The sequence below is a fragment of the Populus alba genome, chromosome 16 (assembly GCF_005239225.2).
Source record: "Populus alba chromosome 16, ASM523922v2, whole genome shotgun sequence".
Classification (NCBI taxonomy): Eukaryota; Viridiplantae; Streptophyta; class Magnoliopsida; order Malpighiales; family Salicaceae; genus Populus; species Populus alba.
Genome location: NC_133299.1, coordinates 2,917,082 through 2,929,830, shown reverse-complemented (window position 1 = coordinate 2,929,830; position 12,749 = coordinate 2,917,082). Strand labels below are relative to the sequence as shown.

The 12,749-nt window shown below is 30.8% G+C and overlaps 1 protein-coding gene across 1 annotated transcript; it reads left to right on the top strand.

Annotated features, from left to right (window-relative positions):
* Positions 1-8,617: 8,617 nt before the first annotated feature.
* Positions 8,618-11,746, top strand: LOC118033260 (protein STRICTOSIDINE SYNTHASE-LIKE 10). The gene is made up of 3 exons (XM_035038181.2): positions 8,618-9,066; positions 9,985-10,248; positions 10,908-11,746. The coding sequence occupies exons 1-3, from the start codon at positions 8,771-8,773 to the stop codon at positions 11,473-11,475; spliced, it is 1,128 nt and encodes a 375-aa protein (XP_034894072.1). The 5' UTR covers positions 8,618-8,770; the 3' UTR covers positions 11,476-11,746.
* Positions 11,747-12,749: the final 1,003 nt, after the last annotated feature.

The window sequence follows — 12,749 nt, the reverse complement described above, 5'->3', positions numbered from 1 at the left end:
ATTCAGACAAGAGATTAGTTAAAGCTCTATAATCAAGACATAAGATTAGGTCATGGGTGCATATCATGGCCAAGTCATGGGCATGCACCATGGCTTAAAAATAAAATAAGTTTCATATAAGGCCAACCCCATTTGCTCAAGTAGGAAGATTTAAGCAATATAAAATTAATACCACAGATGGATATTTGAAGCAGAAAAGCTTAATTAAACCATTGCAAGAACCAACAGGGACCTCGGGAATCATAGCTGAAGAACTACTTTTCTAATTAAAATTAAAAAATTCACTAGACAAACAAGACTGGATTAAGCCGATTGGTCTGTTGCTTTCATCAAAACTGAGCACCAAAATGTTAGTCTTTGTTTATAAATATGGATGCCAATAGTACAAGTAACTTCAATTATAAAAAAAAAAATATATAATTTTCTCTCAAAATTTAATTAGGTGGATCATTCAATCTTCTGCAAAACCCTTGGCTTGTTTGGATGAACCAAATGATGCCATATGTATTAATAATTCCTAACCAAACAAAATATAGTAATTACAAATCATTATCATCTTTATCTCCCAAACAAATCATTGGAAGGTCAGCCTTCAAATGGATGATAAAATAGATTTTCTTGGATCTTCTTGAGCACTTGAGTAGATATGGTGATGGGCGTTTTATCAAAGTCAATATTAATTATTTGATATCTATTTAGCGCAAGCATTACGTGTTATGCTTGCCTTTCTTCGAAGCAAGCCGTGCTGTACATGCATTTTGAGAAGAAATTAAGCCTAATATATTTTGATTGACTTCTTTAGTTCTTCACGCTTCGATTTCCATATCTGAGGGGAAAGAATCAACCGAATGTTGGAACAAGTAGCAGGGATATATAGGTTGAGAATTTGATTGCTTGATGTGTTGGAAAAAATTCAAAGTAAAAAATATATTTTATCTATGTAATATTCATTGGTTTTAAATATCTCAAGTTTTTACAATTGTTCTCAACTAATTATCCTTGACTTTTACTTCTTAATTTATTCATGGAAAATGTAGCGGATTTTGTTTCCTTAGATGAACATATAGGTATAGACTTCAGGTAAATATGCAATATATATGTATCAAAACTAAGTTATATGTAAAACATGTCGTGGATGTGATTATGAATTAGATAAATAAGGTAAAGTTCATGAAGAAATTCAAATGTGCAAGCTGGTAAATTCAATTGTAATTTTACATTTAATCATTGAATTGGATTTAAATTTAATCAAAAAGTTCTATAGACCCGGTTCTATAAAAGAATTAAGTTATAGAAGGCCTTCAAACTAGATCTAAAATATATTGTTTTAATTATTTTTTCTAATTGATATTAGATTTTAATTATTTTTTATTTAGCTATGGATTACTTTGGTTAAGCTAGTTTTACCTTCATTGTATTATTTTTCCATCAAATTATTAAATCACAAAATTTCCATAAAATATCACAAGTCTCTCTCTCTCTCTCTCTCTCTCTCTCTCACACACACACACACACACACACACAAACTTTCAATACTCTTGAGTCTTTACATGCTAAAATTAGGTTAATTACGCTAGATACAACACTACAGTGATTGGGACAAAGGAGGCAATCTCAAGAGATAATTGCATTCACAAAGATCCCTTTTGGGATTAATTTACATGCAAATCAAGTAGTAGTAAGAAAGGCTACAATTAATTTGTTCTTTATAGAGCAACCTAGCTCTAGTTGTTTGCCTATAAACAGACAAACCCAGCAAGCCATCGGGACACTAAATTAAACGGATTAAGTTAAACAAGGCCCTAATTCCACTTTACCATTGTTGCAAACGTGCAGAGAGTCACAGACAACACATACTATTATGAGAAAAAAGTTCACAAATTATCCTTTGTATGTTACCCTAATTAGTAATTACATTTATACATGTTCATCCAATTCTTATATAATGGATTATAAAACAGCTTACCTATCAAATTTTTTTTTACAATTTAATTTATTATTCTAGCAACTGGGCAATTTGCATCTGATAAAGCTTAGGATTCCACATGAATGATATCTTCTCTAATAGTTCAGAGCCTTGTAATATGAAAAGTGGTTAATGGTATTGATGTATCCAGTCCTCTTTCTTTCACTTATTTTTTTGTCTGGTCCTCTGCTTCTTTGTTCCTTTTTATCTTATTGTAATCCTCCCTTCTTCTTCTTAAGTTACATGTATTGTTATTGATATCAACATAAAAAAAAATCCTGACAATTAAGTGCCACATGCTCTTTAAATCTTAATCTTTATATAGTTTTAAAATCTAATATGAAATTTACCTGAAGCAAAACTCAGGTCACGAATAGTAATTTCAACTAGGATAAAAAAAATCATGCTTTTTGAAAGAATCAAAACAATATAGTTTTGATAATATATATATATATATATATATATATATATATATATATATATATGTCACTTGATATCATCTATTACAATAGTTAAAGGCTGGGTTTAACATTTATAAAACAGAGAGGAAGAAGATGGGGTTAAGAAGGGAAAAAAAAAGGAGCAAACTAAAACAAAATTGAGAACAGAGGGATCAAATGCAGCGCTAACCCTCGTGAAAAGTGAACAACTTGCAGAGGCAGATGGACATGGCGGATCCATAGACAGTGTCGGAAGCACAAGTCAAGCAAACATCTTCAACAAATTGTAGTTATAAACTGTTTCTAAAGGTGGATGGTCCCAGTCTCGCATCCCAATAAAGGTTTTGCCATTCCAAACAAAAGATCCTTTATGAACTGGGAGCTTTCAGGAATCATGATTCTTGCCGGGCATTGTGGGTCGAGTTTTCTTTTCTAAAGAACATGCAAAAGCCTATCCGTGGGGCTATGGCGTCCATGCCTTGTAGTCTTCTTTTCTCAGAAGAAGAAAATAGGTTAGCAGCGAAGAAAAGAAAAAAAAAAAGTTGAGCAAATTTCTGGGAAAGAATAAGACCGATATATACATTTAAAAAACATGTGCTTTGACCTCATGATTGTGTGTTTTCTTTTATAATAATAATAATAATAATAATAATAATAAGAAAGAGCTTTATATTTGAATTTGTATATAGTTTGACAGAACACATTAATGCAGCTGATAATTTAAGGTTTTATTGACATAAAATAATAGAGGGGAAACGAAAGAAACATATTTGGGTGCAAAATATGTATTTCCCATAAAATAAACTTGAGGGGTACAATTAAGAAAATCAAAATTCTAAGAGTAAAAAACATAAATTTCTAACAGTATAGGGTGTCATGGTCCCCTTATCATTAAACTAGGCTTAATTCTTACCACAAGAAACATTGTGCGTGTCTTTTTCATCCACGAACATTTTTAAAATTCCATTATACCCATGTCGGGCTAAAGTTAACACCTATTTTATTTAATGGTTTTAGTTTCTTGAAAGCAAACTAGTGAATTTTCTGATTTTTAACTTGTTTTTTTAGTTTTTTCTCTTTATCTGGTATTTTTGGTTATTTTTCTGGATTTCTTGGCTAATCGGTGTTTAAAAAAAAACTCATAGTTTTACTAATTAAAGAGCACATTTTATTTAATTATTATTTTTCAACAATTAAGATATGCTTAGGTCGAAGTTTATTATCAAGATTATTCTTTATGTTCGATTATTAAGCGGCATTTTCATTCAATTATATAAGAAAAATTTTCTTTCATTTTATAAAAAATTAAAATATAAAAAATGATATTATTTAATATATGAATTACATTCAGCTCATATAAAATTTATATAGTCATGCAACAAGACATGTAAAATATATATATACACACACACACACATACATACAAAATGTTTGATCGTTTTCTTTAATTAGATGATTAAAATAATTTTATGGTTGTCTTGAGTTATTGAATTCATGTATTTATTTTTATTAATTATAAAATAATTAAAAAATATTTACTTTAATTATTTTCTTAACACATGTTATTATTTTTAAATTTAGAAAAAAAATACTAACACAAAAAAATAAACTTACCTTCTCCCACCTTAAAAGTTTTCCTCAAATTAAAAGGTATAAAAATATAATAAGAGATAAATAAACCACTTATATTTTTCATAGTTTTCCGGCCCGATCCGATCCAAGACCTGAGTTTCGAGTTTCAACAGAGTCACCGGGTCATCCGGGTTAAATTTTTTTAAAATCAAAACAACGTCGTTTTAATATATATAAAAAAAAAAAATCAAAAGTCAATAGATTGCAACTGAGTTTTTAACCGGTTTTTGATAGGTCAACTTGGTCGCCGAATCAACCGGGTTATACCGGGTTTTTTTTTAATTTTTCCTTCAACTTGGCCTTAGTTTTAATTTTAAATTATCTAAGTCTCAAATTAACTTATCAAGTTAAACCGGATGTCAAAACTATAAAATCATTAGTTGAACTTTTTGATGATTGGTTTTCAGCGTGTTTGCCATTAAATCACAAAGAAATGATCCACAGTCAGACGTCCAAGACTGAGCATGTTCGTTTATAATAATATTTTTTAGTGTGGATGTGAAGATATATTTAATTGTTTTTATATCCATCTTTGCTTTAAAAAATAATAACATGCACGGTTGAATGAACATGGTGATGATCCACCCTATCTAGCCGGCCAATTATACTTGCGATTCTTTTATTTTTTTTTTCAGTAAGAAAAAAAAAAAAAAACAGATAGATTTCTATAAAACTGGATACGAAGATCTTTTTGCCAGCCTGAATTTTGCGGGATTTTATTTTTATACCGTGATAAGGCTTCACTTTAGGATTTGCAGGTCAATCATGGGAGTTGTAAAGGCATCTTTTATAGTGTTTGATATTATTGTATATGGTATATTTTTTAAAATATTTTTTATATAAAAATATATTAAAATAATTAATTTTTTTTATTTTTAATATTAATACATTAACAACATATTACAATATATAAAAAAAAACTATTTTTAAATCAAATACATTTTTAAAACGCACTTAAATGCAATTTTTACACAAAAACTATTAATAAAATTATTTTTTAGGGATAGGATTTTGTTTGTGTTTCAAAAGCTTTTTTGTAAAAATTTAAAAATTTTTTTATTTTTTTCTTTGCTTCAAAATAATAATTTTTGTATTTTTAAATCATTTTGATGCGCTGATGTTAAAAATAATTTAAAAAAATAAAAAAATATATACATATATTATTTTGATATATTTCTGAATAAAAAATAACAATCGCAATCATACTTTTAAATACACTTTATAATATAAAAATATATCATGATTAAACTTATTATAATAAACAATACATCAAATCACAGACGTTTTTTATACACAAAAGCTTCGTTGCGTGTGATTTTGAGGGTAGAATTATGCATTGCTTAACCCATTCCAATGCAAAACGGTGCCCCTAAGACGCAATATTGGGACATTTGTAAATGTCCTAAGGATATCTTGCTGGGGGCATCCAAAATCTTTCTCAAAATCATTTCTTGCTTTGGATGCCACATGAATGGATTATTAGAAAGTGCCTTGAAAGAATATTAAGTACAAAAGCTTCTTTACAAGCAATATTCAACACTGGATGATGAAAAGATATAAAGCAAATAATGTAACTTCAGAAAGTGGAAAGTATCTAAGCAGATTACTTAATTAGAGCCTAATTACGCTTAACAAAGCCATGGCAATTAAAAATGAAGAACCAATCGGATTTCAAGCTCGATTATTTTCTACATGGACAGGAATTTTTTTTTTTTTTTTTTTTTTTTGGGAAAAGGGTCATGGAATTTTAGGGCAATAATTTGTGTTTGAGTGGAGCGTGGACAAACCCTAAAAAGCATGATGTGTCCTTTACTTTGAACTTGTTCTTGGGCTTGGGTTTGGACTTGGTACTCAATATTCATCCTGGATTTTTCTGATAATATGAGCTGAATCAATCAAACTTAAGAAGCTAAGAACATCAACCTTGCAATCCAGATGATAAAAATATTAATTTAAACGTTTGAAAACCATAATTCTTCAACATCAAGTCATAAAAAAAATGATTATTTTTTTTCTTTCACGAGAAAGTTTAACTCAACAAGAGCAGCCAATTAAGACGTTTATATGTGAACTTTTGGACTCAATAGTGAGAAGCTCGAAGGAGTTTTCAAGCTTAAGTTCTCCAAGAAAATGACTACTTTGACATTGATGGAGCTAAAGTGATCAAATTATACTTGATAATGCTCGGAGAAAAAATTCGATTTGCTTGCTTTAGGTTCTCTTAATATCACTCTCTTCTTTATGGTCAAGCAATGGGTGGACCATCTCATAAAACAACCATGCATTTAGCACTTGGTTTTAGATCAGACATTTAGACTATGCATAACAATAAGTTTTTCATTTAAAAAAAAATCAATTTTTTTCAATTTATCCCTTCAACTAAAATAACTGCTGTTATGATTATTATTAAAGTAATACTCTATATCTGCTTAAGATTATAATAACTTTTATTTTTAAAATTATAATTATTAAACTTAATATGAGAATTAACCTAGCTAAAAAATCAAGTTGCAATTCACCTTAACCTGAGAAAATAAAAAAGAAAAAGAAAAACTTCCACTACAAATCATTCTAATATTCTCTTATGTCTAGGTCAGAAAGAATAAATAATACAAATTTCTTCCACAAATCCACTTTATTAAAAAGTTTAACAAAAAAAAGAAGAACAGCATATTAATAAAAGCAACTAATTGATGAGCATTTTGGCATATTTTGACAAAAGCAACAAGCTACAAGTCAAGAGAGGCAAAGCAATTAATTGATTACAATTCCAAATTTTATAATTCACAAAATTCAATTTTATAAACATCACACATTATATTAGCATTATTCTTTCACATAGCTACGATTTTTGCATAAATTCTAACCATGGCTTGCATCATTAAGTGTACCATTATACGGCAACTTGCAAATAAAAGTCTATCCAACTTGCCAAGGATGATAAGTTCTTACTTTTTTTCCTCATCACATGGTATCCAAGGGGGTTTTGTTAGTTTATGAATAATTGGAAAGTTACAAAACATGTTGGAGACATGTTTTTGCAATAAATTAAAGAGAATAACAAGACACCCGGAAATAGTTTCAATAACAAAATATGGTATTTCAGGATTATTAAAGATTTATATAATTATTAATCTTAAGATATGTGAAATTAATCAAAATATATGTAAGTTGACCGAACACTCACATTAATAAATAAATAAATAACATAATTTGGCTAGCATACCACAATTTATAAATTTTAAACATGATAACCAAACCTCAGCTGCAATTGTTTATTGTTAGACTTTTCCTTGAGGGTATGGGAAATTGAGCTTGTGAGCTTGTTCCCAACACTCCAATATTTGGAAAAACTTTTTATGATAAATACTGTAGCATGTTAATTTCAATTATAATAAGATTTGGCAACAGTGAAAAAGAATACATTACCTGTAGACGATGAACTTTTGAAGCAGTAATGTCGAAATGAAATGAAGAACAAAGGGAGCAAGAGTGTAGGTCTTGACTGAATTTTTCAAAAATCAATTATAGATGTAAACAACTCAAAAACAAACATGGGGAAGAAGAATAGGGGAGGTCGAGGTTTCTAAACAAAACAGCATCGTTCGGTTAATGAAAAATAATTATAGATGTCGGGTTTCACCGGAGTTATGCTAGGTCACCCAGACCAATTCCAACTTTGGTTTTAATCAATGTAAAACCTGGTTAAGATCTCCGGCGATCAGATTTTATATAAACTTAACAGGTCGGGTGGGTTTTGCAGCCATGTTTAAAATGCCTTTTAAAGTTCTGCAGTGTCTAAGATAAAAGGGTTGATTCATTTACCATCGATACATTTTTATTTCAGAATTGGATTAAATCTCTCGATAATCTAGAGAAGTTAAATTGAAGGTGCAGCTTGATTAGGGTAAGAGTGATTTGGGTTCGACTCAGCAGAAAAATATAGAAAAGAAGATGTAAACCTAAAGCAAGAAAATGCTTGGGCTGGCATGGTTTGCCCCAAGCTCCAACCGTGACCTAGTGATTGGCCTTCTACGACAGGTGCCTTGACATTTTTCTAAGCTTCAAAACCCTAAAACTGGACCCAGTCAGTCTTTTTGCTTAGAGCTTCCAGCCCAATTCCGAGACTGTTTCTATATCTATGGTTAAAAGGAATTTATTATGGTAGAATTTGATTAAAAGCAAGAATGGTTATTATCTTTTTTTTTTTATTGGGTACATGGGATGGAAAAAATCAGAAAATAATAATTCAATGTTTTTTCTAATATTTAGAGATACTGGATCATAATCTTGGATTTTATTTGACATGATTTATGGAAAATAAGTTTTTATTTTATCATAATTTTTTTTTTGGTAATTGAGCTTCAGATTTCTTTTATTTTTTTTGAAAAGTTATTTTATTCTCAATAAATTTTTACTTTGTGACATTTTAATAATATCTCAAGAATATCATTTTATAATATAAAAAATATTTATTTTTTATATATAATAGCCATTTTTTAGATTTTTTTATCATTATTTTTTGTAAATTATATTATTAAATTAATCAACATCATCATATAAGCGCAGAACACCTTATCACTGAACGAGAGATTAGAAAGCCTCTCTCTCTTCGTATCGCAATAACCATCTCAAATTCCAATGGTACTGTGTTAACAAAAAGGGTAACCTAACAAAAAGCTTTTTTGTTTTTTGTTTTTTTTATAAGGAACCTACGAAAATCCAAAAAGCCATGAACAAGAATCTGTTGTTAGTTGTAACAACAACAACGTTAGTGGCCATCGTCTCAATTCTCCTAACAAGTCCAACTAATCTCCTTGGACCACCTACCATCCCAACATCTCATGACCATCTTCACTCTGCAAAGATCCTTCATGTCAGTGGAGCTGTAGGGCCAGAAAGCTTGGTTTTTGATCCCAATGGGGAAGGACCCTATACTGGTGTTGCTGACGGTAGAGTTCTCAAGTGGATTGCAGGAGATGATGGCAGTGGAAGCTGGACTGATTTTGCCACCACCAGCTCTAATCGGTACAACCCATGAAGCAAAGTTTGTGTCTTTTATTGTTTATTGGATTATTTTTACTTGGGTTATCAAAACTAGTGTTTGTTTTGATTGTTTGGTGTTAAATTGTGCTCCTTAATCATTGTTGGCCAGCAAAGGTCTTCCTCTTTGAACAGCGGAGGAATGGAAAAGAGAGTATTTTTAGTGAAAAAAATTGACTCTGTGCATGATTGCTTTTGCAAATTTATATTTTCATGAAGGGTTGAAGTCGTTTTAGATCAAATCTGGAATTTTTCTTGTTCTAGAGTTGTTGCGTAGATTGTGCTGATAGGGATTGCAGTAAGCACCTTTTTTCTTGTTATTACATCGCATCTTGTCAAATACTGTTAATTGGATATCTGAGCATCCGTTGCAATTGACTCTGATTGTATTTCTTTTCACGTAGCTTTTATCAAAAAATAAAAGATTCAGCTTTTCACAAGTAGAGAGCGAATTTGAATTCATAAGCAAAAAGAAATCACATGAATGTGTAGTTTTTGAATGGAACGAAATTGTTCCATGGGTAGGATTGCTAGGGGGCTGTATTTGATTCTAGACAACAGTAGTTGATGCCGATAATTGTTGGTTTAGATTACAGTTTGTTCAACCATCCAAGTGCATAGAGCTCGTTAGTTCCCTCTGCCTTTCCCCTGTCAAGGAAGTGAATTGGTGGTAGCTTTGTCTAGTTAACTGGCTGCTTGAAATGTAGTTGCTGGATTTGTTGACTACTTTAAATGATTTGATACAGTGGTGGTATTCAATTGTGTGGAAAGTGTAAACTCCCTGTTTTATAGACCGAGAGGACTCACCATCAGGAATACACATGGATTTTTTATTTATTTTTTTCTATCGTACATTATAAAGTTTCACATTCTTTTGACTGACCGCAACTCTCAATTTGCAAGGAACGAGTGTGTTCGCCCATTTGCTCCTGAAATGGAACATGTCTGTGGAAGGCCATTAGGACTAAGATTTGATAAGAAAACGGGAAATCTCTACATCGCTGATGCTTACTTGGGTCTTCAAGTTGTTGGTCCAACTGGAGGTTTAGCCACGCCAGTTGTCACAGAATTAGAAGGCCAGCCCATGCGCTTCACCAATGATTTGGACATTGATGAGCAGGAAGATGTGATTTACTTCACAGATACGAGCATGGTCTTCCAAAGAAGGTAATTTAAGCATAGAAGAACATGCATTTGCTTTTATTCTCAAGGCATGAATATTGTGATATTTAATAGTTTTCTCCTGTGTGCAGGGTGGGGGTGAATTTATCAGGATATTTGGCTTAAACCTTGAATTCTGTTTGTAGACTTGAGAAACCTGTGCCATGAAGAACCAATTAAAAGAAAATTCAGTGAGAATAATACATTTTGAAATGCAAATATTTTAAAATTGAAGCGTTAAATGGCTTATGAGTTTGAGCATTTTAGATGTCAAACTTATTGCATAGCTGTGGAAGTTTAAGACTATTGTAGAGAACCTAAGCGGATTTTCATAGTTAACAGTGTCTAAGTTTCCTTTAAAGATATCTTAAAGGAGGAGATACCACTTGCTATTTCAAAAGGTCAGAAGAATGCCAGATTGAAGGGTAACAGGAGACCAGGCCATTTATTTCCTTTATGCCTTTATTTGCAGAGAGGTGTGGTTGCATTCAGATTAACCTTTTGATTTTAATTACCCCTACTTATTGCATTTAGAAGTTTCTTGGCGGGATAGAAGCATAACAAATTTCATTCTTCTAATTGTATCCTGAGTTTTTTTTTCTCCAAAAACACACGCGGTCTGTTCATTAATTCTTTTTATTTGTTTATATATTTTTTATTGGCAGAGAATTTATGTTATCACTCTTGACCAAAGACAAGACGGGTAGGCTACTGAAATATGATAAATCAAGCAAAGAAGTAACAGTCTTAGCACGAGGCCTCGCTTTTGCCAATGGTGTTGCATTGAGCAAGGACTCTACCTTTCTGCTAGTAGCTGAAACCACAACTTGTCGGATTTTAAGGTTTTGGCTTCATGGCCCTAATGCTGGAAAGTCTGATGTTTTCACGGAGCTTCCGGGATTCCCAGACAATATCAGAAGAAATACAAATGGGGAGTTCTGGGTGGCTTTGCATTCCAAAAAGGGACTTTTTGCGAAGGTGGTGCTTTCAAATTCATGGATTGGGAAAACATTGTTAAAATTTCCACTCAGCTTCAAGCAACTGCACTCACTGTTAGTAGGAGGAAAGGCACATGCAACTGCCATAAAACTGAGCGAGGAAGGGAAAATTCTGGATGTCTTAGAAGACTGCAATGGAAAAACATTAAGGTTTATTAGTGAAGTAGAGGAGAAGGATGGCAAGCTCTGGATTGGTTCAGTACTAATGCCTTTTCTTGGCACTTACAACTTGTAATCGAAATGTTTCGCAGAAAGCTCCTGGGTAAGAATTTTACCCCTACTTTCCTTTTCATTTCCTTGTGGTTAGAAAACAACTAGAGTAATAAAGAAAGAGAAGGGTGAGCAAGCAGCCTGTATGTCATTTTTCTTGTGTAGCCCCCAACTTCAATGGTGTTGATATGAAGGATATTGAGGAGATGGGGATTTTCTGATTCTCCGAGTTATATTTTTCTAATTATATTTTAAGAAAATAAAAAATTCCGAGTTTTCTGGAATAATTTTGAGTATCTTCTTGGTTCATCGTAATTTATTTCTTTTCCAACCAAGTAACAAATTACTTGTATATTTATGAAAAAAAAATTTATTTAGAATAATTTGGATTTTCCAAATTCTTGAACCCTTGCCAATTTTCTCCAAAATAATTTCGGAGAATTACCTGAATTTTCCATTTTCAAAAACTTTCAACCAAATTAGTTCAGAAAATTTAAGTAATTTCATTTTTTTTTTTACTAGTGTTCACCCTTAAATTCAGGTTGCTGCGATTCCTATATACCAGCTTGAATAGGATGTATAAGTTTATTTGTGTTTAAAAGATGTGATTGAAATTGAAATTTATTTATTTATTTTAAAATAAATTTTTGGCTATTTTTAATTGTTTTGATGTGCTCTATCAAAAATTAATTTTAAAAATTAAATAAAAATATTATTTTTTATATATTTTTAAATAAAAATACGAGCTATGTTTCGGGTTCAATTCTAAAATCTAATGCATTAATGGCCATTCAAATTTTCTAATGTAGAGATGTAATTATTAACCGGTCATAAGAGTATATTTGTTTTTATGTTTAAAAAGTTCTTTAAAAAAATTAAAATTTATTTATTTATTTTTACTTCAAATTAAATTTTTTAAAACAAATCTGTTATAATAAAAATATAAAAAAAATCATTCAAGACTATGAAATGAACGACGATTAGTCTAATCAAATCACGCAAAAAAATATAATTTTTATAATCTCTAATCTTTTGAAAATATATTAAAAACATGGCAAAAAAACGAGTTACGGTGTGAATATTAGAGAAATGTTGTGTAGGCCTAATTTAACTCATGCCTTATGATTGGGCCCAAATATGGAGCATGAATTTATTGAATGGGGTACTTTAGCCATTAATTTGACTTAAAGGCCCATAGAGGGTTCGATCTCTTTGCAAGAAAGTATTTACTATTGATATCATTTAGAGTCATCATTATACAATTTTAGGTTTTTTATTCTTGGCCGATAATATGTCTTT